The sequence below is a fragment of the Osmerus eperlanus genome, chromosome 24 (genome assembly GCF_963692335.1).
Source record: "Osmerus eperlanus chromosome 24, fOsmEpe2.1, whole genome shotgun sequence".
Taxonomy (NCBI): Eukaryota; Metazoa; Chordata; class Actinopteri; order Osmeriformes; family Osmeridae; genus Osmerus; species Osmerus eperlanus.
The window spans coordinates 5,939,701-5,967,411 of record NC_085041.1 but is presented as its reverse complement, the minus strand read 5'-3'; the positions used below and the strand labels follow the sequence as shown (position 1 = coordinate 5,967,411).

Here is a 27,711-nt window from a genome sequence, read left to right as displayed (position 1 = left end):
TTTCACAAAAAATACACACTTTGTGTGTGCGTCTGTGGGCCAGACTGGAGGTGTGTGTGTGTGCGTGCGTGCGTGCATGCGTGTGTAATGACTGACTCAGCATGGCTGGGCCAGACTGGAGGAGTAACTGCAAGGTTGTATTTCAGTCTGCAGTGTTCAGAAGCATTCCTCTAACTGCTCTTCTCACAGGGCAGATGGGTGTTTAGTGGCTGCTGGGTAATTGTAGCTTCTCTTCCTATCCCTCTGTGAGGAGAAGAGGTCTGCTGGGGAGGGCTGGGGGAGGGCTGGGGGAGGGCTGGGGGAGGACTGGAGGCTGAGGCAGGACTGGAGGCTGAGGGAGGACTGGGTGGCTGGGGGAGGACTGGGGGTCAGGACTGGAGGCTGAGGGAGGACTGGGGGGCTGGGGGAGGACTGGAGGCTGGGGGAGGACTGGAGGCTGGGGTGGGACTGGAGGCTGGGGGTGGACTGGGAGGCTGGGGCAGGACTGGGGGAGGACTGGAGGCTGGGGCAGGACTGGGGGGCTGAGGGAGAACTGGAGGCTGGGGCAGAACTGAGGATGCATCAACCACTGCCACTGGTCTGTGAACACAGAACACACACACACTAGACGGTATGACTATGCTGTTGAGTGCTCAGCTCCTGCTAGCAGGGTGTTTTAATATTCATCATGTTGACTTCAGGATCATACGTCTCCCACCCTGTCTACTTTCATAAATTCCATTCCATCTCCTGCCAGCCCACTTCTGTTTGTTGACTGTTTCCACAGAAAAATATCATGGCCTGCTGTTGATGTTATGTACATATTATGTACACCCCTGGTACTGTGCAAGGCATCATGGTGAATGTGATGAATATTTAATGAGCCTAGCTGTTTAACATATGTCCATCGGTTCCACTGGGTCCATCTCGATATAGATGGAGATAAGTATATTTATACGGTATATATAAAGAGAAATACATGGATATAATAGATATACAGATATAGATGAGAGAGAGCGCGGAAGGGAGGAGGAGAATATGGAGATTAGAAGGCTGAGAGAGATGGATAGGTAGATATAGATAGATATAATAGACAGTGCCCCCTGTTGTTGGGCCAGGGATGATTCCCCCCTGTGAACACCGCGTCAGTTTGCGTCTCTCTACAATTAGTGGTGATTACGAGGGAGATTAAAAAGCCTGATCTGAAATGGATCAGGGTTAATAGGCAGCCATATTCTTCTGTCATATTCCTCTCACTGGGACCTGCTGGGGAGCGCGTTAGTTTGTGGTTTGCGTTTCCCACCAGCCCATTAGTTATCTTGATGATCAGCTCTCAGAGGAAGGTGCACACACACTCACCCGTATTCATACGCCGACACGGACACACTTGTTCACACACACACACACACATACATAGACAGACACATTCATACACACACACACATTCACTCGCAGTCTCTCACGCACATTCACAGATTTCACACACAGACACTCACACACGTACACGTTCAATATTCATTTACATTCAGCTCAAGTGTCTACTCTAATATGAAAGCTGTTAGCCTCAGGTTAAAACCCTTATCTGTGGAATGCAAATAAGGATCCATTGAAAGTGTTGAAATCCTTCCTTACAACAGATGCCAACAGATGCTGAGTGAATGTTACCATTAGATTTAAATAATACTCTTCATCGCAAAAAGTAATTACCATATAGAATAGCAACAATTTATTTTTGACGTTTAGATATCATGAATTTAATTCAATGAACATGACCACAGATGTTTTCACTTTTTCAAAGGTTTTGACAAAAAACAAACAACATGTATTGGGCTTTAAATGCACTAAAAGAAGACTTGTCATGTCATTAATTTGTGTAACACAATAACGCATAATTAAATATAATTTAGGAGTGAAAGTCTGTCGTCTCTCTCCTTCACAGGCCTGCTGTGTATGAGGATGTTCAAACACATCATCCTGGCAGACAGGTTCTCCTTATACCCCGGGGGGAAGGGGGTGGGGGGTAGGTTGGGAGGCCATATGTGTTGTCTAGTCTCCCCCCCCCCCCCTGTCTTTGTTTATAGGCAATAACAGCTGTCACCTCCATCATGTTTTTAGAACTGTGTGTGTGCGGGTGAGTGTTTGTAGTGGATGTGAGTGTATTTGTTTGTAGTGTATGTAGTGTGTGTGTGTGTGTGTGTTTGTTTGAGATGTATGCAAGTGTGTTTGTAGTGTGTGTGTTTTTAGTCGTGTGTGTGTGTGTATGTGCGTGTTCATTGTGTGTGTGTTCATCCCATGTTTATCCCCTTCTGTGAACCAATTTATTTCAGTCTTCAGATGGGGGTCATATTGAACAGTAATTTTCTCCCAAGGTGAATAACTCATGCTCTCTGCTGACAACCACCCCCCCTTCCTGGGGTTACAGTTCAGTCAGGGTGTGAAGTGGGGTGTGTGTGTGGGGGGGGGGGCGGGGAGGGGTAAGGTATAGTAGTGTGTGTGTGGGGGGGGGGATAGGGTGAATACAATAGGCTAGCCAGGGGTGTAAGATGGAGGTGTTTCTGTGTGCCTGTCTTCGTGTGTGTGTGTGTGTCTGTGTGTGTGTCTATGTGTGCGTGTGTGCCATCAGAGTAAATAGGCGTGCAGGAGTTGTTGTCCCAGCCTAAAACCTGAGGGGGTGGGGAGGGGGGGGTATTCTGTGTGTGTGCGTGTTGTCCCAGACCCACTGGGGGAGGATAGTGTCTCTGTAACTGGATGAAATATGAGCTGCAGTCCTGTCAGGTCCTGTGGGATCACCAGTGACAGAAAAGGGCCAACCGCGAATAAATCTCTCTTTATGGTTCCTTTTTCTCCCTCTCTGCCTCTTCCTGACTTTTCTTCTCTCTGCTCTTGATCAGTATGCAGTGTCCTCAAACAAAGGAAAATCAATATAAATCATAGTTTTATGGTTTTCCTCTGTATCCTCCTTCTGGTTCTTCATACCCTGGGTCGGCCGTTATGTTCGTTATCATATTGATTCTGATTATAAGATGAAGAAGAACCTACTGGCTCTCTGTCTTTCTCTCTCTCTCTCTCTCTCTCTCTCTCTCTCTCTCTCTCTCACACACACACACTCTCACACACACACACACACACACACACACACACAATTATAGCTTACATGTTCACAAAACAGACAGAAATGTTGTCGCGGCCGATGATACAAAGCCAACAATAATGCAGACATCGACCACGGTTTTCAAAAGTAGCGAAATACCTAATACATTACAAATACTAATGTTCATTTAGTCAGTTATTTATTTTCATGTTAAATGTAATGAATAATCTCTTAAGGAAGTAAATACTGCATCAACAACACGTGTAGAGTGTTACTTTCCACCCCCCTCCTCTACACATCACGCCCTCCACCACGAATCCACTCCAGTTCACTTCTTCATCATGGCGTTCGGGGAGTGCTGCCGGAGTTGGTTGCTCCTGTCTGCGCTTCTGTAACCGCGTATTCCCCGGCGATTAAAGTTTTTTTTTTTTACTATTGGTAAATCAGGATACAGAGAGGCTTTGGAAAACAATTCCTAAAACATTGGACTCCCGACGAGTCTCCGAACACATCTTTACTAAGTTAGCCAGCTAGCACATTCCTTGCTTGCGCTAGCAGAGAGGGGTCTATAGAGAAATTCAGTTTTGAGAGGGGAGCTGGACGGAGGCCTTTTCTGAGGTAAGACTTGTTTTCAAGGACGAAACACAACGTGAATATTCTAGCTAAGACACATTATTCTCAGCGAGTCACAAGAAACACAAATTCTCATAGATAATAACTGCATTTTAACATAAAAACTGTTCACATCCAGTCAGTTAACCAAAGTATGACGCATGAGTAGGGATACAACTTCTTAAAACCCCCGTACTGTCGGGAGTTAGACTAGCCAAGTTGGTTGACGTTTTGTGTTACCCGTTAACAGTTTTATAGCCACTAAATAACTGCTTTAACTGCGAGAAAACATACAAACAAGAGACAAAATTGAGGTTTTTGGGTTCATGTGATCCTCAAGCTTCCTTAACATTAAGTTGTATTTCTCAGCGCTAGCTCGTAGCTGGGTTTGACTGTCGACGCAGTACAATTGTACAATGCGCCGGTTTTCCTATTCTCGTCTGGATGCTTGTTGTTTTACCCGGTGGCTAGATACAGCTAGACCTCGACGATTAACGTAATAAACCGGACAAAGGCACTTTGTGCCTCATCACTGGTCTTGATTCCATTATCGTGCTGTTGACGGGGTTCGATGCTTAATGACCGCGGGACTGGGAACAAGCAAGAATATTTTTTTTCAAGCATCGCTACAGTGTTGTTACCCAGCTGTATGTCGTAGCAGCGGGACTTTGGAATGTTACAGTCGTGAACTTTGTAACATACCACATAGTTTGTAGTTGTATAAGACTTGGCAAAGTTCTGGAGAGACTGTGTGCACCGTGCAGAGTAGATTAATTGGACTTGGATCGGTGACAAGAAATGTTTATGACAGCTATTGACCGTTTGTACGTTCCCTTTCTCTGTACTACAGCTAAATGCTGACGCTATGGCCATAACCTCGGCATGGGAGTGACGTGACAGATTCCACAGTTTCCCGACACAAAGCTCAACACCTCCGCGATGCCCGTAGCACGGAAGTAGAAGCAACCACACACAGAGGAGAGGACGGCGAGAATGGACGAATCGGTGTTGTTGGACTTGCTGGAGTGCCCGGTGTGTCTCGAGCGTCTGGACGCCTCGGCTAAGGTCCTACCGTGCCAGCACACGTTCTGCCGGCGATGCCTTCAGGGCATCTTGGGCTCGCGGGGGGAGCTGCGGTGCCCAGAGTGCCGGACGCTCGTGGAATGCGCAGTGGACGAGCTACCCAGTAATATCCTCCTGGTACGGCTTCTCGACGGGATCAAACAACGGCCTCGGAGGCCCGGCCCCGCCACCGGCGTCTGTGCCAACGGCACGGCTGTTCCCGGGGTCAGGGTGCAATCCGTCGGGCCGAGGGAGCAGGGGACACCTGGAGCGCAGCTTCAGAGAACCCAGTCCAAGAGCACGCCCGTGAGGGTGAGTAACAACGCTTTGTGGCTCGGTGTGTATGGATGAGCGAGCACGAATGTGGTTTTGTGCTGGCCGGTGCCAAAACGCAGCGCAACATAACGTAATCTGCGGGGATACAAAGCAGCATGTGTCGTTACTGCGCGCTGTAATTTTTGCCCTAGATGAACAGCTATCATCACAGGGACCCCGAAGAGAGCCAGCTGTCTTGCAGCGCTGAAAACAACATTGGCTGAGCCATCAGTAGTTGGGCCAACAGATATTTATCTCTCTTCCGGTCAGCTGCAGCAAAGCTACATCAAGGGGATAGGTTTGGCTCAGTGGTTAGAACATTTGACTGGAGATCAGAGGTTCAAATCCCCCTCTGTAGGTCACTTTGGATAAAAGCATCTGTTAAATAAATACTTTATTATTATTATTAGATCAAGCAGAATGGGAACTACTTAAAGGTCCAGAACTTGTTGTGACGTTTTAGCTGCACTGTACAATGTCATATTATAGTTGAGAATTTAGTGTTGCTCTGTAGATATTGTCATTGTTACACCTTGCCTGGTAGCTGACATGTGGTTACTTTGCACTGTGCCTGGTACATACAGACCGTTCGTTGACTGAAACACGCTTAGTACTATGCTGCCACATGGATCTTTACCCTTCCTTTCTCTGCTGTCTGTCTACATGCAAACATTCTATATTTGGATCAAAGCGTCTGCTAAACGAGTAAAAGGTAATTGTTTGGCTGTGATTGGTTACCCAGCCCACGGCCCCTCAGTCAGGCGGGAGAAGCAGGTGTTCCTGACACAGTCAGACTGTGTTCATCCAGCAGACTCCTTGATCCAAAGCAACATGCACATAGTGAGGGAATTCAAACAGTGGGAGGTGGACGGCTGGAAGTGCGTTAGCTCTGACTTGATCACGGTGGTCAGAGACGGGGTAACGTTCGGGGGGGGGGGGGGGGGGTGCTGAAGGAGGGTGGTGTGTGTGTGTGTCATAGTGTGATCCAAAGAGGTGGAATCCTATTAGCTTGTTATGGATTGAGCAGCTCTAGTCTGGGTTAAGCAGCTGATGGGAGAAAGTGTGTGTGTGTGTGTGTGTGCTGGATAATCGCTTGTGTGAGCAGACTACCGAGCAATACCGCTAGGTAGTTGTAACAGCAGCACGTCTGTGTGTGCGCCTCCATCTCTATTACACACAGGCCCGTTTTTAAACCCTTAAATCTCCAGCCATCTTTTTGTCTCATGCCTCACACTGTTAATTCCTCCCCTGACCTGAATGAGGCCAGGTATACGAGGCGTGTAGAGAGGCGGGTGTCTGGTGTCACGACGCCGCGCTCCCTCGGAGCGCTCGTCTCCCAGGCTTCCGTGTTCTGGAATGTTCCGCGAGTTGCTGGCGGCTCAGATAAGAGACGTGCGCTTCTGACTGCTCCATTATTTGTCTCCTTTGAGGTTTTTCACGATCTGTTACATGATCTTTCTCGCCCCCCCCCTCGCCCCGCCCGCCACGGTAAGGGGATAAAGGCTTCAGAACTAGCTACTGCCTGTTAGATTCCCGTTCCCCCCACACGCGCACACACACACACACACATATGCACACATACACACATGTGCACAAAGACACACACACACACAGACCCGTGCACATACAGACAGATAGGCACATACACATTTACACACTTATGTAGACATACGAGCACACGCAAACTAGTAACATACATAAATGTCTGTTGAGGCCTGCTTAGTCCAAGTGCATCCCCCTTTCTCAGGGGTTGTGTGTGTGTGTTGGGGGGTTGCAGGTGGAAGGAGTCTGAGGCCATGAGTGGAGGAGATCAAAGTTCTGGGTGTCAGCCCAGCCTGGTCCCTGGCCAGCCGGGAGTGCTGCTCCCCTGGGAGAGGCTTCCTTTCCTTTTCTCTCCTCTCTTCTCCCCTCCTCTCCTCTCCCTTCTAATCTCCTCCCTCCCTCCCTAGCCCCCCTCTCCTCCCTTTTCCCCCCTCTCCCCTCCTCCTCCCTCTCTCCCATTGTCTGCAGTCTTGGCCTCTTGGTTCCTGTGTCCTGGTCTTTGAACTGTCCCCCAGCCCTGATTCCTATCTCGTAGAGAGACTGGTGGCCGGGGGGCAGATCACTACAGGGTTTTGTTTTTTTCTGATCTGACTTTCTGACCTACACGGACGTCAGGGGTGTGTGTGTGTGTGTGTGTGTGTGTGTGTGTGTGTGTGTGTGTGTGTGTGTGTGTGTGTGTGTGTGTGTGTGTGTGTGTGTGTGTGTGTGTGTGTGTGTGTGTGTGTGTGTGTGTGTGTGTGTGTGTGTGTGGTGGGGGAGGCTGCAGGTGGCCGAAGGTGTTCAAGGACCATATTTTAAAGGTGTCAGAAGCAAACGGGACAAATGGTCTGGTAGCCTTGTCCTCTCTCTCTCTCTCTCTCTCTCTCTCTCTCTCTCTCTCTCTTTTTTTCCTCTCTCCCTACCCACCTTCCTTTTCTCTACTCCACCCCCCTTCCCTGTTCCTTCATTTCTCTCTCCTCCCCTCCCTTGTCCCTCCTCCCCCAGTCCCCAGTAGAGCATTAGCCAGACAGCTGTGTGACACCCTGACCCAGGCCGGTCTCTCTCGCCTCACACAGATGTTCAGTCTTCCCTGTGCGTGTGCGTTGACTCATACAGCTGACTGTTCCTGGGTCTTTCAGGTCTCCATTAACCCACTTGGACTGGGAGATCAGGCCAGTACAGTGGGAGGGGATGCTTGCTGTGCTCAGCTGAGGCAGCAGGGATATAATCAAGCCGTTGTGTCTCTCTGGTAATGAGGGTTTGGTACCACTAATGGCCTCCCCATCCCACCTCTCCTCCTCCCTTTCTCTTTCTTTCTCGATCTCTTTCTCTGTCTCTCCCTCCCTACTCTCTCTTCTCCCCCCCCCCTCTCTCTCTCTCTCTAGTACATATGTCTCCATCTTCAGGAAATTGTTTTGTACCAAGGACGGAACAGAATGAAAAGCTGTCAATTTAGCTCCCGGCTGATTGTATGAAGTTCATTCCAATTTCCTGTTCCCTCTCAGAAATATCTTGAAATGTGTGTGCTTTTTTTATTCCAACAAACAAAAAAAAAGAAGAAAGATGTTTTGCACTTTGTTTTTTAGCTTCTCTTTGTAGCGGCAGTGTTTTTATAGAGAGCTGGAATGTTGTTTACGGTGTAGCTCGTTAAACCTCCAGGCTCCGCCCTCGTCTGAGGTTTGATGACTCATGCGGGCCCTCTTTTATGACATCATGCTGTTGTCGGAGCCTCCCCCCATGTCGTCTGGCTGACCTCAGCTGTGTCACGGAAACCCCTCATTACACGGTGACACACACACTCTGCCCACTTACTGACACGAACATACACACATGCACGCACACACATGCACAGCCACTGGGAATGTTGTTGAGTTCTTTCTTTTCTGCTGTTTCTTTCTCTCCCTCTCTCTGTCTTTCTCCGTCACTCTCTTACACACTTTTTCACAAACACACACAGAGTGGCTGATCCTGTCCTGTGCTCTCTGATTGGTCTAGAGGGAGCGGTAAGGTGTTTGTTGTCTGTGGGTTTTCAGCAACCTCCGGTATAATGTTCTCCTGTGTTAAACTCTCTCTCTCTCTCTTCCCCCCCCCCCTTTCCTCTCCTCCTGCTTTATCCATCTTCTCTGTCAGGCTAGACTGGAGCCAGTCTCTCTGTCCATTAGAACACTAATGAGATTAGTGTTGATTGGACAGTGAGCCCACATTGCTCTCAGCAATCATCTCTGAGAAACTCAGAGTAGGCCTGTGTGCCTGCCTGTCCGTCTGTGTGCTTGGGTCTGCTGTGTGTGTGTGCTTGGGTCTGCTGTGTGTGTGTGCTTGGTTATGCTGTGTGTGTGTGTGTGTGTGTGCTTGGGTCTGCTGTGTGTGTGTGTGCTTGGGTCTGCTGTGTGTGTGTGCTTGGTTATTTACATTTAGTCATTTAGCAGACGCTCTTATCCAGAGCGACTTACAGTAAGTACAGGGACATTCTCCCCGAGGCAAGTAGGGTGAAGTGCCTTGCCCAAGGACACAACGTCATTGGCACGGCCGGGAATCGAACTGGCAACCTTCAGATTACTAGCCCGATTCCCTAACCGCTCAGCCACCTGACTCCCTTATTTGGAGTTATGGAGATTTGGTTATGCTGTGTGTGTGTGTGCGCTTGGTTATGCTGTGTGTGTGTGCGTGCTTGGTTATGCTGTGTGTGTGTGTGTGTGTGCGTGCTTGGTTATGCTGTGTGTGTGTGCTTGGGTCTGCTGTGTGTGTGTGCCTGGGTCTGCTGTGTGTGTGTGCCTGGGTCTGCTGTGTGTGTGTGCCTGGGTCTGCTGTGTGTGTGTGCTTGGGTCTGCTGTGTGTGTGTGCCTGGGTCTGCTGTGTGTGTGTGTGCTTGGGTCTGCTGTGTGTGTGTGCCTGGGTCTGCTGTGTGTGTGTGCCTGGGTCTGCTGTGGGTGTGTGCCTGGGTCTGCTGTGGGTGTGTGCCTGGGTCTGCTGTGGGTGTGTGCCTGGGTCTGCTGTGTGTGTGTGCCTGGGTCTGCTGTGTGTGTGTGCCTGGGTCTGCTGTGTGTGTGTGCCTGGGTCTGCTGTGTGTGTGTGCCTGGGTCTGCTGTGGGTGTGTGCCTGGGTCTGCTGTGGGTGTGTGCCTGGGTCTGCTGTGGGTGTGTGCTTGCTTATGCTGTGTGTGTTTGTGTGTGTCTGTGTGGGTGCTTGTTATGCTTCCAGGTGAGCGGATCAAAGGACTTCATCATGTGATTAAGGTGTAGCTATGGTTACCACCTCGTTATACAGTCCATATTTGTCCCCCGGGATGGTGTGTGGTGTGTTTTCCGCTTTCCAAGATGTTTCACATCAGACAAAACCGAGAGGAGAAAAGAACTAGTCTCTCTCTAAAAAGATGAAAGACCTGAGGTGTGTGTGTGTGTGTACCTGTGTGTCTGAGGAATGCCACAGGGAGTCGTAGGTCCCTGTTTTTCCTCTAAACACCAGGCCTGTCTGGTCTCGTCGAAACTGCCAATTCACACTCCTCTCCTACTTCTTTGTGTGTGTGTGTTGTCCCAGTGCAGTGGAGTTTATCATATTTAGGTGTGTTTGGGGCCTGGGGTTACTGTATGTTCCCGTGTGATAAGAGGCTGTAGCTGTGTGCATTACCTGACAGAGGAGACAGACAGACAGGCAGTGAGACAGACAGACAGACAGTGAGACAGACAGGCAGTGAGACAGACAGACACAGGCAGACAGTGAGACAGACAGGCAGTCAGACAGTGAGACAGACAGGCAGGCAGTCAGACAGTGAGACACTGTCAGGTAGGCAGGCGCCAGGGCTGCTGGAAGCCTGAGGGTAGACTCACCTGCTGGGGGAGGAGGAGCGTCTGGTGCTCCCTCACCTGGAGGGTCCTCACCTGTTATAAGGCCTGCTATTGGCTGGTGGAGGACTGTTATTGGCTGGAGGAGTGTTTAGGCCTGTTATTGGCTGAGCTGTACCAACTGTAGCTTGTGTGCACAGGATCACAGCTTCAGCTGTTTGTTGTGTGTGGAGATGTGATGGTTTACCCTGGTGTTCCAGCTCTACTCACTGGGTGGTCTAGCCCTGCAGTCTCACAACCCCAACCTTGTCCTCCCAGCCTCTTCCTCCCAGCCTCGTCCTCCCAGCCCCAGCCTCGTCCTCCCAGCCCCAGCCCCAGCCTCGTCCTCCCAGCCTCGTCCTCCCAGCCCCAGCCTCGTCCTCCCAGCCCCAGCCTCGTCCTCCCAGCCCCAGCCTCGTCCTCCCAGCCCCAGCCTCGTCCTCCCAGCCCCAGCCTCGCCCTCCCAGCCCCAGCCTCGCCCTCCCAGCCTCGTCCTCCCAGCCTCTTCCTCCCAGCCCCAGCCTCACCCTCCCAGCCTCTTCCTCCCAGCCCCAGCCTCGTCCTCCCAGCCGTAGCCTCCTCCCAGCCTCCCCCTCTCATCCCCAGTCTGTAGGTGGCACAATCATGAGGTCTAAACTAGCCCAAATTCCTCAGTCATTTTACACCTGTTGTGACAAACTGTGGGTGGTCAGATCGCCAGGGACACAGCAAGTGTTTAGAGAACACACAGAATAGCCTCCATTAGTGTTTATGGGTGCTGGTTAAAGTCCTTGCATATGATTGGTCCTCTGCCAGTGTAACATCATCTGATTGGTCCTCTACCAGTGTAACTGTGACTGCGTCCTATGTTGGGAAGCCACCCCAGTATGGTGTCGTCGTTCCCCCTCCACCCGCCTCATTCCTCCCTGTGTTTAGCCTAGCTGCTTGACCTATGACCCTGTGTTGTGATTGGTGGGCCAGGGTTGGCTGTCCATGGGCCATTGGCTGCATGGCATGTTAAGTGTTTTGTTCCCGTCCTGAGGGTCTGATTCCTGATTGGGTGGGAGCAAAGTTTTCACTAGTCTGACCTTTAACCCCTGGTCCATTACTCTGGCCTCTGTGTGCAAACTCTTTTCCTCGCCTCTCTGGAAGCTCACACAGATGTGTGGTCTCCTCGCTCACACACACACTCTCACAGACGCGCGCACACACACACACACACACAGTGAGAGAGAGCAGGCAGGCTGCCTCCCTCCTCCAGGGCTCCTCGTTTGTTGTTCAGCAGGGTGCAGATAAGGTTTCCAGGGTTGCTGTGGAGCCCGGGGGCCCAGTTAATCTGGGTTTGTCCCCTGAGTGACATCCCCTCTCCCCGCCCCCGTCAGGGGGGCTACCAGGGGAGGAGGGCCGGGAGGGGGGGGCGGGGGGGTCTGTGATTAGGGGTGTTAATGTGTGAGAGCTCCAACATGGGAGGGTGTGAATGTGCTTACAGGAGGAGGGACACCTCTGGAGCAGGCTGGAAGGTCAGACCCTCTTCTCCTCTCTTCTCCCCTCCTCTCCTGTCCTCTCTTCTCCACTCCTCTCTTCTCCTGTCCTCTCTTCTCCACTCCTCTCTTCTCCCCTCCTCTCCTGTCCTCTCTTCTCCACTCCTCTCTTCTCCCCTCCTCTCCTGTCCTCTCTTCTCCACTCCTCTCTTCTCCCCTCCTCTCCTGTCCTCTCTTCTCCTGTCCTCTCTTCTCCTGTCCTCTCTTCTCCTGTCCTCTCTTCTCCACTCCTCTCTTCTCCCCTCCTCTCCTGTCCTCTCTTCTCCACTCCTCTCTTCTCCTGTCCTCTCTTCTCCACTCCTCTCTTCTCCCCTCCTCTCCTGTCCTCTCTTCTCCACTCCTCTCTTCTCCTGTCCTCTCTTCTCCACTCCTCTCCTGTCCTCTCCTCTCTTTTCCACTCCTCTCTTTTCCTCTCCCCATCTCCTCTCCCATCCTCTCTTCCCTCCCCTCCTCTCCTCTCTTTTCCGCTCCTCTCCTCCCTCTACTCCTCACGTCTTCCCTCTTGTCTCCTCGGCGGAGGGGGGGGGAGTGTGTGATCCATAAGGAATCTTCTTCCAACATGGAGCGTCTTCTAACCCAAACATTCTCACAGGAATGGAGAGGTCCAATGTTCTCGTGTCTGTGTGTGAATACTTACTGAGGTGGAGCGCAGTCTCTTAGCACTGATGCACCATCCTGTTGTACCTATACACTCACCTGCGGACGCTCACAACACACACACACACACACACACACACACACACAGAGGCAGGCGTCTGGTGACCTATTTGGAAAAGACCAGAGCTGTTTGTCTTCATGTCTCCAGGTTTGAGCTGGTGGATTTGAATGAGGACACGCCCTCTCTCAAACACAGGTGCAGCGTGACGCACAGACCCCTCCCAGTCACACACACACACACCCCTTGCAATCGCATGTATTGGCTGCTGCAGAACAGTGTTATCAGTGTGGGTGTAGGGTGTTAGTGGAACTGTTCGATATCAGGGAGGGTCAGGAACAGCCGGGGGTCAGGGAGAGGGCAGACTGGGTTGCTCTTTGGGTCCTGGGACACGACATCCCATAATGTCCTTCCATCAGGCTGATCAGGATCCAGGACAACCTGTGGAGGGGCAATCTGCAGTGGTCTCGATCACAACTGGAGAAAGCTGGTGGGTCTCTCTCCCTCTCACTTTCTCTCTCTCTCCTTCTCTAGCAGCTAGACGCTAGATCTCAGCTGTGGGTGTTTTGGAGGTGGGCACAAATACTGGACACACACACACACTCGTATACTGGACACCCTGTCTCCCTGTCTGGACCCTGGATCCCACAGGTCTAGGCTTGTCTAGGAAGGGCTCCATGGTGCTGCATACTCCATACAAGGCCCACCTCTGACAGAGGGACGGGAAGCGTGGATGGAGGGAAGAGAGACGGTGGTTGTTCAGGCTCTCCGAAACAGGATGCTGTACAACGCCCTTTAGGCTCTCCGCTCATCACGACACGCACATCCTCTCCTCTCTCTCTGTCACTCACGCACACACACACACACACACACACACACACACACACACACACACACACACACACACACTACAAAGCAGGCAGCCATCAGCCCACCTAGCGAGACAAGCATAGAAGAGGAGGAGGAGGAGGAGAGGGTGAAGTTGAGTTATTTTGGAATCATTTCTCTGTGTGTGTGTGTGTGTGTGTGTGTGTGTGTGCGCGCACACCAGATCTGTGCGCCCCAGTAGAAGCAGGGGAGCTCTGCCAGGTGAATACATTACAATAACTTTCCCTTTCTCTGCACTCTGCATCTCTCATTCTGCCTCCCTGTCCAGGAAGTTCTCTCTCCCCCCTTTTCTCTCCGCCCGTCCCTCTTTCTAGCGGCTCGTTTTCTCCTTGCCTCCTGCCCTTTCCTTCTCCTTCCTTCCTTCCTTCTCTCTCACTCTCCTGTCCTGCTCTGTAATGTGAGTGGGCTGAGTCCTGCACTGCAGCTCTGACAACACAGAGAGAGAGACACAGGGACAGGGAGAGGGGGAGGGTTTGAGAGAGACACAGGGACAGGGAGAGGGGGAGGGTTTGAGAGAGACACAGGGACAGGGAGAGGGGGAGGGTTTGAGAGAGACACAGGGACAGGGAGAGGGGGAGGGTTTGAGAGAGACACAGGGACAGGGAGAGGGGGAGGGTTTGAGAGAGACACAGGGACAGGGAGAGGGGGAGGGTTTGAGAGAGACACAGGGACAGGGAGAGGGGGAGGGTTTGAGAGAGACACAGGGACAGGGAGAGGGGGAGGGTTTGAGAGAGACACAGGGACAGGGAGAGGGGGAGGGTTTGAGAGAGACACAGGGACAGGGAGAGGGGGAGGGTTTGAGAGAGACACAGGGACAGGGAGAGGGGGAGGGTTTGAGAGAGACACAGGGACAGGGAGAGGGGGAGGGTTTGAGAGAGACACAGGGACAGGGAGAGGGGGAGGGTTTGAGAGAGACACAGGGACAGGGAGAGGGGGAGGGTTTGAGAGAGACACAGGGACAGGGAGAGGGGGAGGGTTTGAGAGAGACACAGGGACAGGGAGAGGGGGAGGGTTTGAGAGAGACACAGGGACAGGGAGAGGGGGAGGGTTTGAGAGAGACACAGGGACAGGGAGAGGGGGAGGGTTTGAGAGAGACACAGGGACAGGGAGAGGGGGAGGGTTTGAGAGAGACACAGGGACAGGGAGAGGGGGAGGGTTTGAGAGAGACACAGGGACAGGGAGAGGGGGAGGGTTTGAGAGAGACACAGGGACAGGGAGAGGGGGAGGGTTTGAGAGAGACACAGGGACAGGGAGAGGGGGAGGGTTTGAGAGAGACACAGGGACAGGGAGAGGGGGAGGGTTTGAGAGAGACACAGGGAGAGGGGGAGGGTTTGAGAGAGACACAGGGACAGGGAGAGGGGGAGGGTTTGAGAGAGACACAGGGACAGGGAGAGGGGGAGGGTTTGAGAGAGACACAGGGACAGGGAGAGGGGGAGGGTTTGAGAGAGACACAGGGACAGGGAGAGGGGGAGGGTTTGAGAGAGACACAGGGACAGGGAGAGGGGGAGGGTTTGAGAGAGACACAGGGACAGGGAGAGGGGGAGGGTTTGGACTCCCACCCAGAACTGACTGCTGGAGGGAGGCCTGCCAGGTAGACGACGCACACACTCCTCACACACCGCACGCACACACACACACACACTGTCTCACGCACACACACACTGTCTCACACACTGCGCTTACATATAAATGGTTTGAGGTTTGTACACAGACATGCAGAGTTGCATAAAATAACACCTTTGCTTCACAGGAACACAAACACACACGCACACACAGCTTTATGAAAACCTTCTGGTCGACTGCTCTGTTGCCTCAAGTCTCCCATAAAGCTAGACCCCATTCCTGGCAAAATGCTTTCTTTTTGATGACTAATCTGTAGCTTACTAAACGATCCCACCTCTCTAGCTTCCCTGTGTGTGATGTTTTTATAGATTTTTCCCTCCTTAAAACTCCCTCTCTGGTTGTAGTTCCTAGGCCTCCCATCCTCCCTGCAGGAAGCACAGCTCTGATCCCCGCCGGGGACTACAGCTCCCATGAGGCCTCGTTCCGGGGGTCTTGTAAAGAGGGTGTTTTGTAGTAGCGCTGAGGTGTGTTGGGCCCTTCCTGGGTGGGAGGGGGGGGGGGGAGCAAGGGGCGTGGCCCAGAGCGCCACACTCGCGCCGCCTGCTTGTCGTCTTCCCACAATGCATCCTGGTGCCGGCACCTCCCCAGGTAAACGACGCCCACGGATATGGGTGGAGCGCGGGGGGGGGGGGGGGGTAAGAATAACGGTGTCGGTTCAGATGGAGACACTGTATCAAGATGAGAACTGAAGCTACCAGATGCTCTGCTCACGGTCATGTGTCACCCAGGCTTCCATCGGGCCACCAGACGCGTGTGTGTGTGAATGTCTGTGTGTGTTTCATCTCTCAGTGTATCGTGAGACTTTTAACTGGAATTGGAGGGAGCTGATGCAATTAGTACACTTATAATACAAACCACTTCTACCCTCCACGACGGAGCGCTCCTCTGGAGAACTTGGGCATTCTGTTTTAGTCTGGTTGGTTCTGCGTGGGCCTCCTCAACCAGAGAGGGGCATTCTTCTCATCCCCCCCCCTCCTCCTCCCCCATCTCCCCTCAGTCTACATTCTCACCATAAATAGACCGCTGGCACCCCGCTGTGATGGGTTGCCATAGAAACCGGGGTACACTTTTTTTGTGTTTTTTTTTTTTTCTCTCTCCCTTTTGTTTCTTGGTTTCGACGTGTGAGAAAGAGAATAGCAGTGATACAGAGAGAAGGAGGAGGAAGCAGGCGGGGAGGATGGGTGGAGGGAAAGGGGGAGAGAGAACGTCCTCTACTCCGCCTCCACCTTCAGGGCTGCGGTCCCTGGACCAGGACCTGGGGCGCCCCTGCGTGGGCCGCTGGGAAACCCCTCAGCATGGGGGGGGGGGGGGGGGGGGGGGCGAGGCGGTCTCGCGGCGCTCGTAAACAAGGCTGTTAGGAATCCATTTAAAGTAATGGAGCTCTAATGAAAACAAGATGGCTGCTGCCCTCAGACGCCCATGATGACTCCCCCGGGGAGCTGGGCCTGCTGCATCTGCCCGCACTCTGGGGCGGGGGGGGCGGGCAGGGGGCGGGGTTAGGGCTGAGGCTGGGGTGAGGCTGCACCCTGGCTAGGAATGTGATGGGAGGGTGGGGGGGGGGGGGGATGGAGAGACTAGGCAGACCCACTGTCTGGTGATGGGGGAGGATGGGGGGTTGGCTTTAATGAAGACTAGTCTGGAACAAATACTGGGGTAGGAGGTTTCTGCATACAAACACACACACATGGTATACGCACACACATGCATATATACACCATGTACACACACACAGGTGTAACTAGACTAAGCGAACAGCCATTTTGTCTTTGTTTTTGTTGCGCTACAGCCAGTGACCCGATCTGTGTGTGTGTGTGTGTGTGATGACTGGGCAAAGTCATGGAGTGTAGCAGTAATCCCGTCTGTTTGTTTGTACATAAGCGTGTGTGTGTGTGTGTCTTCCTGTAGACCAGCAGAAGTAACCCAGCCAGTGCAGCAGGATCTGTCTTTGTGTGTGTGTGTGTGTGTGTGAGAGAGATACCCGACAGAGGAAGTGAGGACCCAGTCCTCTCTCCCAGGCTTAACTGTGTTAGGACAGATCAGGGCTGGCTGGTACACACTCCTCTCACGCTCTAGGTGGGAGCCTGCGCTCTCTCTCTGTCTCTCACGCACACACACACGCATGAATGCATACATACAAAAATGTACAGACATTTACTCATACGCAGACATACGATGAATACACATGCTTACACACTTCCTGCCGCCCCCCCCCCCCTTTTTTCTCCCTCTCTCTCCCCTCCCTCTCTCTCCCCCTCCCTCTCTCTCCCCCTCCCTCTCTCCACCCTCCCTCTCTCTCCCCTCCCTCCCTCTCCCCCTCCCTCTCTCCCCCTCCCTCTCTCCCCCTCTCTCTCCCCCTCCCTCTCCTCTCTCTCCCTCTCTCTCCCCCTCCCTCTCTCCTCCCCCTCCCTCTCTCTGAGTTAAGCCGGGGGAAATATGAACATGTGAATGTGAGGCCAGAGGAAGGTATCCACCCTAGAGGGAGAGGGAGAGGGAGGGAGAGAGGGAGAGAGGGAGGGGGAGAGAGAGAGGAGGGAGGGAGGGAGGGAGGGAGGGGGAGAGGAGAGAGGGAGAGAGAGAGGAGAGAGGGAGAAGAGAGGGAGAAGAGAGGAGGGGTGTGTGCATAGACCACTGCAGGCCTCGTCTCTTTATGAGTGGCGGTTTGATTCCTCCTCTGCTCTCCAGGCCCAGCCTGAGCAGTTGGAAACAAACAGTGGTGTTTTTCATTCATTAGCATCAACATGACAAAAGCATGCCCCCGGCAAGCTGGGCTGGACCAGAGGCCTGTGTTTCCCCTCAGACGAGCCCAGCTCTGCTGCAGCGGACCTCCTCCTCTCCAGCCCTCTACCCCCCTCCCTCCTTCTCCCCTCCCTCTGTCCCTCTCCCTGCCCCCCGGACCCCTCTATCCCTCCCTCCCTCCCTGCCCCCACCTGACCACGCTGCAGGGTGATTGGCTTAGTGGTTCTGGCTGTGTGATTCTGAGCAGGGGGGCAATGTCAGCCTAGCTCACCATCAGTCCTCTCGCTGTTTCTCTCTCTCTTGCTTTCTCTCCCCTCTCTCTCCCCCCTCTCTCTCTCTCTCTCTCTCTCTCTCTCTCTCTCTCTCTCTCTCTCTCTCTCTCTCTTAAAATGCTTCATTAGCCTTTAACAAGGCCGTAGCTCTGCTTTAGTCTCTCTCTCTTCCCTCTGCCCTGTCCTCTCCCTCTCTTTCGGTCTGAGTTTTTCTATGCCTCTTTCCCTCATCTCCTCTCTCCATCTCTCACCTTCTCTGGTTGTGATTGTAATTCTGAGTACTTTTAGGTTTGCCCACAAGAGCATGGAAGGGGGTGGGAGCTGGTGAGAGGAGGGCAGGGGGGCTGGGAGGGGGCTGGGGGCAGGAGGAGGTCTTGTCTAGGGGGGGGGGGGGGTTGGGAGGGGGCTGGGGGCAGGAGGAGGTCTTGTCTAGGGGGGGGGGGCTGGGAGGGGGCTAGGGGGTGCCGCATGAGAGGCTCTTGTATATGGGGGCTGGAAGGAGAGGGCAGGGGGGCTGGGGCCCGCAGAAGGGGGTCTTGGGTAGAGGGGCTGGGGGCGTCTAGGACCCTGCTTTGGACTGCAGCCATCGTCATGGACAACCGTCCTGAAAGGACCTCATTGAAGTCCCTCTCTCTCACACACACACACACTCTTACACACACACTCTCACACATGCACTCTCTGTCACTCACATACACGCTTTCTCACACACGCACACAATCACAACTCGCATATTAACACACACAGACAATCACAAACACATGCACACACTCATTCACACACACACACACACACACACACTCCTGCTGTACTGCATCCTGGCCAGCACCAACCACAGTCTCTGCTCTGGGTTTCCATAGTAACTACTCCTGCCTGTTTGGGACCAAGCTTCTTCTAATAATTGGGCCTTCTCACTACTCCTCCCTCTCTCTCTCTCTCTCTCTCTCTCTCCCTCTCTCCATCCCTCAAAGAAAGGGAGAAACAAATGGAGCTTCGAGAGCGATAACATGCAGTGTGTGTGTGAGAGAGAGCCCTCCTCCTCAGTCTCCTGTGTTTAATGAATGTGGTTCTGAGTGCTCCTCAATTATCCATGACTGCTGATGTGGACCAGGACTCAACTCTGCCTCCCCTCTCCTCCTCCTCCCCCCCCCATCTCCAGAGTGTCCTCCAGCTGCCCTGTGCCAAGGCCCTCTACAACTACGACGGCAAGGAGCCGGGCGACCTGCGCTTCTCCAAGGGCGACCTCATCATCCTGCGCCGCCAGGTGGACGAGAACTGGTACCACGGCGAGCTGGGCGGCGTCCACGGCTTCTTCCCCACCAACTTCGTCCAGGTCATCAAGCCCCTCCCCCAGCCGCCGCCGCAGTGCAAGGCCCTGTACGACTTTGAGCTCAAGGACAAGGAAGCGGACAAGGACTGCCTCCCCTTCTCCAAGGTAGGACAGGCATGCTCTCTCCTCCTCCTCCTCCTCCCTTGTCTCCAAGGTAGGATGCCCCCCCCCCCCTCTCCCCTGTCTCCAAGGTAGGACGCCCCCCCCCCCCCCCTCTCCCCTGTCTCCAAGGTAGGACGCCTCTCCCCTGTCTCCAGGGGGTCTACGCGCTACACAGTTTTTACACCGTATAAGCACAAAAAGTCACTTCTAGTACAGGAAAGTGCTGATCCAGCTCTGTCTCTCAGCAGGGTTCTGAATATGGCCGCGTGTCCCCCGCGCCGCGGGCACTTCATGTTTAATAAAACACCTCTGTTCCTCGCCCCGTGTGTCTCCCTGCCTGCTAAAGACTAATCTGCCCGGTAACCACACCTTGCCCCTTGTCCGTTGCAGGACGATGTGCTGACGGTGATCCGAAGAGTGGACGAAAACTGGGCCGAGGGCATGCTGGGGGATAAGATAGGGATCTTTCCCATATCCTACGTGGAGGTGAGAGGAAGTTGCAGTCAGGGGGAGGGGGGACAAGGAGGGGGGGAGGGGGGGGGTGGGGGGGGTGGGAGACGGGTGTTCCATTATCCCCCTGTAGCAGAGGAAGATGCAGAGGAAGATGCTGAGTCATGGCTCTGCCTCAGTCTTCCTGCTAGCTTGACATCTTTCTAAATGTGCACATTAGCTCTCCGCTCACCTTCCGCTGTGTTCCGGAGCCTTTTTTTCTTTTCTTTTTTTCTTCTCTTTGCTAAGAGTGGTAAACCCTGGCAATATAGCTGCAGCCGGTTCAGCACCTCCTAATGTGTTCCGCCGTCTCCTCTGAGATTCTGCTGAGGCCTCTGATAAAAAAACATTACAAGATCTTTTTTATCCTCTCCCCGTCTCTCTATTCCCCCCTCTCCATTCCTCTCTCTCGCTCTCTCTCTCTTTATCTCTCGCTCTCTCTCCCTCCCTCTCCCCTCTCACCCCCTCACTCTCCCGCCAGTGATTCACCTCCTCTCTGTTTGAAGTGTTCCGGCCCGTTCTATAGAAAGTGTCTATTGGTTCGTCCCTCGCTTTTATAATAGTCCCTTAGAAACAAGCGGAGGCTTCTGTGTTTGAGAGAAGCGTCTCATAATGGCTGCTTTCTCTTCAGCGGAGAGATGCGAGGCTCGCCCGAGGTCAGGGCCGGACAGGAAGCCACCGCCCGTCTCAGAAAGACTCCCTCCGAACCCAAAGCTTGTCGTGTTTTGAATCGTCAAGTACAGAAGTTGTCTTAAGAATTCGTTTTTTTCCTCCAAGGTTAAGGACAAATCAAAAGCATTTATTACGTTGGTCATTCGCACATATATTCGACAAGGGAACACCCACATTGAGACTTTGGCAGAGCTGGATAAACATTGAGCATGTTTCCAGAGTGTCGAGGAAGCCATAAGCTGTGCTGGCTACATGCACTGTTTGCACAGCGCCCTCGCCTCAGATCGAAACGTCTGCTAAATGAATGTCATAGTAGACCTCTGTCTTCATCTGAGTAGATGATACACACAGGCCTCTCCAGAGAGCAGGACCTGTGATGGACTGAATCACGCCGTGAACATCAAGAATATTGTTAAAGACAAGCATAATGTTGTTCATTTAGCAGACACTTCTATCCGAAGCGACGTACACAGCGAGGAGACTGGAACCTGTGACCTCTGAACCTCCCCCTCCCCTCTGCAGTTCAACTCCGCCGCCCGGCAGCTGATCGAGCTGGACAAGCCGTCGGACCCCGGCGGGGACTCCGGGGAGGGCGGGGCCTCGTCCTCCGGGGCCCCCCAGACCAACGGCGGGCCGCGGGACAAGAAGAACACCAGGAAGCGCCACTCGTTCACCTCCCTCACCATGTCCCACAAGCCCTCGCTGGCCGCCCCGCCCCAGAGACACTCCATGGAGATCAGCGGGCCGGTGCTCATCAGCTCCTCCAACCCCACGGCCGCCGCCCGCATCGGGGAGATGAGCGGGGGGCTCTCCTGCAGCGCACCTTCACAGGTAAGGGAGTGGGCGCTGAACACTGGGGGATGAGAGGACAGGACTCAACACGTACTCTTGCCTCTCGTTTCTCTCTTCCTAAAGGAATCTCTCCACAACCATCCCACTCCACATATCCCTGCTTGTTATATTTGAGGTCTGAATGAGAGAAGCCTGCTTGTGTGTGTGTGTGTACTGTGTGTGTACTGTGTGGGTGTGTATTCTTCCCCGGCGCTGTAAACATGCTCTCTGTTTGCATCCCCACAGTCACGCAACACGACAACAACCACCAATCCTGTCTCACCACATTTGTTTGTTGCTTCGCTAGAAATTCCCCACTCTTCTGTCAGTAATTACCCACCCCTCCTCACCCTCAAGCCAGACCTCCTCACCCTCAAGCCAGCCCTCCTCACCCAGGCACATCATTCCAAACAGCCCTCACCCCCCCCCCCACCTCCACTGCCCCACCCTGGACGGTTCTTGGTTCAGACGTTTGAACTCATAGAAGCGTGACTCTACTTGCCCACAGTCAACTCTCGCTCCGCCCCTGGGGTTTCCACGGCAACCCTGGAATGGCATTCTAGGTGGTTGCTAGGCTCTGAATATAGGGGGGTTGGGGGGGGGGGTTGGGTTGTGGCAGACAGATAGACATGGCTTTTCCCAGCATTCTCTGTGGTACACTAGGAGCATGCTTAATGGATTCATTTAGCAGACGCTTTTATCTAAAGGGATGGGGAAATTGAACCTGTGACCTCTTGATCTGCAGTCAAATGCTATAACCACTGAGCTGCACACACTAAAGTACTCCCTGACAGACGGACAGGTGTGCTGCCATGTTACCATGACCATGACACACACACACTTACACGCACACAACTGGATTCACTCAGCCAATCACAGTGGAGGCTGAGCGGGCTTGTGAACTAACCCAGCCAATAGGATCTCCAGGGCCCTGCTGTGGTTCAGTCAGCCAGATGCTTCCATGCGAAGGGACGTTTTCAGGGCAGATGTACAGTCCTGCTCTAACATGAACCAGACATGTGGGATCAGATGGACGAAGGCACATCCATATGTAGAAAATCCCTCTTCCTCCTCCTCCTCCCCAGGGTTCAAGCTCAGTTCTCTCTCCTCCACAGGTTCACATCTGCACCACTGGACTCATTGTAACCCCGCCCCCTAGCAGCCCCGTCACCACGGCAACCGTCTTCACGTTCCCCCCGGAGACCAGCTACGCATCCATCCCTGTGGTAGGTGGTGTGTGTGTGTGTGTGCGCGCTTGTGGGTCTGGAAGGCTGGTTCTGTGTGTGTGTGTGTGTTTGCACAGTTATGGGAACTGGCTATGGAGGGACCACAGCTGTACAGCAGCAAACATTCCTGTTCTGTGTTTTAGCGTTTCAAAAGTACTTCATTCATGCAGAACAGCTCATGGATCTGAAATGAACCTGAGCACTGAGGCCTGCATGTTTCCAGATCGTTCTTGAGCCCTGTGCCTGGGTGTGTGTGTGTGTTTGTTTAGTTGCCTGGGTGTGTTTTGTCTAGGTGCTGGTGTTTGGGGGGGTGTGTGTGTGATGTGTAGGTGCTGGTGTTTGGGTGTGTGTAAGATAATTAGTGTCTGCAGACTGTCTGCACAATCCACCTCATTCAGCTGCATACCAACACACACACACACACACACACACACACAGAAACGGAAGACATCAAAACATACAAGACATTCATTCATACACACACGCAAGTACACACAGACACACATACACAGACGCGCACGCGCACTGTAATTGAAACACACACACACACACACACACACACACACACACAGAGAAACCCAGCCCTCATCCCCATGCTCCTCAGGGCTGTCAGACATAGACAGACCTGTCTGCTTCCCAACAGCTCCTGTTTGCTGTCTGAGACACGGTGTTTGCTGGGGCTGGAGTGTGTGCGTGTGTGTTTGTGTGAGAGAGAAGGAAGTATCCCTCGTCCTTGCAGTGTGAGGGCTGGGGCTCGTCATGGGACAAACATTGCTTTTATGACTCCCGTTTCTGGCTGATTAGGGTTAGAAAGAGCAAGCAAACAGGCAGACTGAGAGGGAGAGAGAAGGAGATGGGGGGGGGGGGAGAGAGAGAGAGAAGGAGAGGGCGGAAGGGGAAGAGAGAGAGAGCAGGCAGTCTGCTGGTGTCTCTTGGTCCGTGTTGCTCTGCTGTGTTGAAGGATGTGTCGTTCGTGTCACATGTTACCAGTTAAACTGTCCTCGCCACTCGGCACGCCGTTGCCTAGCAACAAACAAACAACCCCAGACAGCAGGAAGAGCGGAGGGAGGGGGGGGAGGAACAGGAGCAGGAGCAGACTACTGTACCATGACAACCCCTGCCCTGGAGAATCTGATCTTTCTATCTCTGTCCATCTTTCTTTCTCCACCTCCCTCTGTCCCCCCACCTCTCTGTCCTCCTCTCTCATTCTCTCTGATCTACTGGGTTCTACTGGGTTTCTAGTTGCTGATCTGCGGGTGGGTGTGTGTGTGTGTGTGTGTTACAGGATGCCCTCCCCCCTCCCCCTCCTCCGCCCCCCCAGTCCTCGGCGCTGGGAGCTGCCTCGTCATTGGCTGCCGGCCAGAGATCCTCCCCCTGCACCAGCGACCAGGGCAGCAGACAGAGGCCCACCGTGTGAGTGCACACACACACACACACACACACACATTGAGGTACACACACACACATGCAGGTACACACACACACGCACACACACATGCAGGTACACACACATACAGGCAAGTACACACACACACGTGCAGGTACACACACACACACATACTCAGACAGGGCTGCTCAGTGTTACATGCTGTGTTTATGTTCTTGACACGACGAGATGAGGGTGACCCCTTACCTCCACACGACCCCGAGCTACGGGCACACACACACACTCACACTCACATGGAGGAAGAACATGCGTATCTAATTCCCATCAGATGTGAGGGGTGTCTGGCAGGAGTAATGTGCCAAGGGGTGAGGGGTCAGGGGTGAGAGTGAGGCTCTCTGATGAGACCCTTGAGACGAGGGGCCAAACAGGTGTTGACCCTTGACCCCCATCCCCCCCGCCCCTCTGGCAGCTGGGGGCTTCGGGGGAGTTTGTGTGTGTGTATATGTATTTATGTGTGTGTGTGTTCCCCCAGCTACGTGGCCCTGTTCCCCTACACCCCCCGTAAAGAGGATGAGCTGGAGCTGCGTCGGGGACAGATGTTCCTGGTTCTGGAGCGCTGTCAGGACGGCTGGTTCAAGGGCACCTCCATGCACACGGGCCGCATAGGAGTGTTCCCCGGCAACTACATGAGTCCCGTCAGCAGGTCCGCCCCGAGCGCACACACACATACGCACATATTTACATTTAGTCATTTAGCAGACGCTTTTATCCAAAGCGACTTACAAGAGAGCTTTACAAAAGGTGCGTAGGTCAATGATCATAAACAACGAGCCGAAACAACATGAAGCGTACATTGTGAAAAGCAAATAAGAGCCAATGGGTGGAACCAGAAGAGCATGTAGTTAAACAAATTCCAATTAAACGACATGATCCTCTAAAGTGCTAGAGTGTACCCGGAGGAAAGCAAGCAACAATAATATAATTCACGGCAAGTACAAGCAGTTAAATCAATCAACAAGTGCAGCGAGTCCCTCAATAAGTGTCATTGTCAGGAAATAACCCAACATCTGATCCAAAAAATCTTTCCTAAGTACCGTTGTACTCACGGAACAAGTGCGTCTTTAGTCTTTTCTTGAAGGTGGGGAGACAGTCAGTGTCTCTGATGAAGGTGGCGAGATGATTCCACTATTGGGGGGCCAGACAGGAGAAGAGCTTGGGTTGTGATACACACACACACAGACCCACCACACTCCCATCCTAACCCCTCTCCCCCCTCCAGGACTGTGTCAGGGAGTGTTCAGCCCAAGCTGCCCCAGAGCGGGACCCCCCCGGCCGGCCGCGGCACCTCCATCCCCTCCACCTCCTCCAGCACCCCTGGCCTTGACAACAAGCCCCTCCCCTCCCTGTGCCCGGGCCCCGCCAGTCCCCTACCCACTGCCACGGCAACGCCCGCTGCAGTGGCAACCAGCCAGCAGCCCAAAGTCCTGGTCAACTCTCAGATGACTGTCAACCAGGCACGCAACGCTGTCAGAACGGGTACGTACTTCGTGTAAGGGTGTGTGTGTATATGTAGTACGTGTGTGTTGCGTGGTAGATGAGATGACTGTTAAACAGGCACTCAACGCTGTGGGGGTGTGTGGTGGTAATACATGTGTTTATCATGGTAGTGCCACGTGTGTGTGGTAGGGTTTGTGTGTGTGGAACGTGTTCGTGTGAGTAACAGTCCCCCTCCCCTCCCCTCCCCTCCAGCAGCGACCCAGGACCGCCCCACGGTCGCCGTGACGCCCCTCCAATCCCAGAATCCCCAGCCACACCTCTCCGTCTGCCTGGTCTCCTCCTGCCCCGCCCCCTCCTGCCCCGCCCCCCCGCGCTCCTCCTCCGTGGCGCTGGGCTGTGCCGCCGCCTCGCTGACGCCGCCCAACGTCAGCGCAGCCTCCCTGGAGGTTGCCCCCGGCAACGGTGCCGCCGCGCCTGGAAACGGCGCGCCCGGAAACGGCGGGGCCACGCCCGGCAACGGGGCTTCCCTAGCCTGTCGACTGGACAAGGACGGCAAGGTGGGTGACGCTTGCTCTCTCTCTCTGTCTCTCTATCTCTGTCTCTCTATCTCTGTCTCTCTATCTCTGTCTCTCTATCTCTGTCTCTCTCTCTGTCTCTCTCTCTGTCTCTCTCTCTGTCTCTCTCTCCCTGTCTCTCTCCCTGTCTCTCTCCCTGTCTCTCTCCCTGTCTCTCTCTCTCGCTGTGGTGAGGAGCAGAGGATAGTATGTGCACACGGGTGTGTGTGTTCATCTCCGTCTGTGTGTGTGTCTGCAGAGAGAGAAGAAGGGTCTACTGAAACTCCTGTCGTCCAACAAGAGGAAGGCTCGCCCCTCCCCTCCCTCCTCCCCCACGCTGGGGGCGGAGCTTACGGCTGGCGAGGGGCTCCCTGGGGCGTTAAGCCCCGAGACCGCCCCCTCCTCCTCCTCCGTCTCCCCAGGCAACCACAGTGGCAGCCGTGTGGAGCCCGATCCTTCATCATCCTCCTCCTCAGCACCTGACTCCTCCCAGCGCAGGCCCAGCCCCCTGGACGTGTGCGCCCCCATAGCTCCGCCCCCTCGCCAGGCATGCTCCTCCCTCCTCTCCCTGCAGCACGACGCCCGGCCAATCATATGCGAAAGGTAGGTCCACCCCAGCCAATCGAATACTGTGACAACACTAATCATTATTATCGGGATACTGGCCTATCAAATCCTGAAATAATGATTTATTGTGGTGATGTTGGTATTATGTATTACTACTGATCGTGATGTTTATTTTTGTGTGTGTGTGTACAGGTTATTATGGTGTCTTACTCTAATGTGTGTGTGTGTGTGTGTGTGTGTGTGTGTGTGCAGGTACAGGGTGGTGGTGTCCTACCCCCCCCAGAGCGAGGCGGAGCTGGAGCTGAAGGAGGGGGACGTGGTGTTTGTCCACAGGAAGCGCGAGGATGGCTGGTTCAAGGGCACCCTGCAGAGGAACGGACGCACAGGCCTGTTCCCTGGCAGCTTTGTGGACAGCATCTGACACACACGCACACTATATACAGAAACTACACACTATACAAACAATATACACACTATATATACACACAAAAACTAAACACAAACTAACACTGAACATGCACACAGATACAATACATATTCCCATGCGCACACACAGCACAAACTAAACACATACAATCACTGCACACACACAGACACACACGCACACCCCCCCCCCATGCTAGACCAGGAGCACCACAGGGACTCCTCCGACCATAACCGCCTCCCACCTGGTTGCCGTGCTGAACTCTCGCGGTTACCATGGCGGCGAGATGAGGCGGCCCCGATGGCCCCAAGCGGGGGACTATTCTGGGATGGCTCCTACCAGCGGGGGGCTGTCTCCAGAGCAGCTTGCAGAGGCGCTGGAGGAGAGCACAGGACTCACTGATCTCCCTTATTTATGTTCTTGTAAACAACCAGATGTTAATTGTGTGCCTTGTAACTGTTCCTCACTTTATTGTATATATGGAAACTTGAGATTGTGATCGAAAGTGACGTAAACAAACGCTATGAACCGTTGATGGAC

At 53.5% G+C, this 27,711-nt stretch overlaps 1 protein-coding gene across 2 annotated transcripts; it reads left to right on the top strand.

Annotated features, from left to right (window-relative positions):
- The first annotated feature begins 3,337 nt into the window (after window positions 1–3,337).
- Window positions 3,338–27,711, top strand: sh3rf1 (SH3 domain containing ring finger 1). Of its 2 annotated transcripts, none has more exons than XM_062450481.1 (12): window positions 3,338–3,688; window positions 4,533–5,056; window positions 19,252–19,527; window positions 19,915–20,010; window positions 21,208–21,516; window positions 22,632–22,742; window positions 24,028–24,155; window positions 24,662–24,832; window positions 25,409–25,665; window positions 25,882–26,183; window positions 26,440–26,783; window positions 27,000–27,711. In XM_062450481.1, the coding sequence occupies exons 2-12, from the start codon at window positions 4,676–4,678 to the stop codon at window positions 27,166–27,168; spliced, it is 2,544 nt and encodes an 847-aa protein (XP_062306465.1). In that variant the 5' UTR covers window positions 3,338–3,688; window positions 4,533–4,675; the 3' UTR covers window positions 27,169–27,711. The 2 variants fall into 2 exon arrangements, with proteins under 2 accessions (XP_062306465.1, XP_062306464.1); XM_062450480.1 differs by having other exon boundaries at window positions 3,340–3,688; window positions 25,879–26,183.

Bases quoted from the DNA above. Each gene is read 5' to 3' on its own strand.
- sh3rf1 (XM_062450480.1), top strand. From the start codon at position 4,676: ATGGACGAATCGGTGTTGTTGGACTTGCTGGAGTGCCCGGTGTGTCTC. The intron at 24,833-25,408 runs GTCCGCCCCGAG...TCCCCCCTCCAG, and splicing joins TACATGAGTCCCGTCAGCAG to GACTGTGTCAGGGAGTGTTC. The intron at 25,666-25,878 runs GTACGTACTTCG...CCTCCCCTCCAG, and splicing joins ACGCAACGCTGTCAGAACGG to CAGCGACCCAGGACCGCCCC.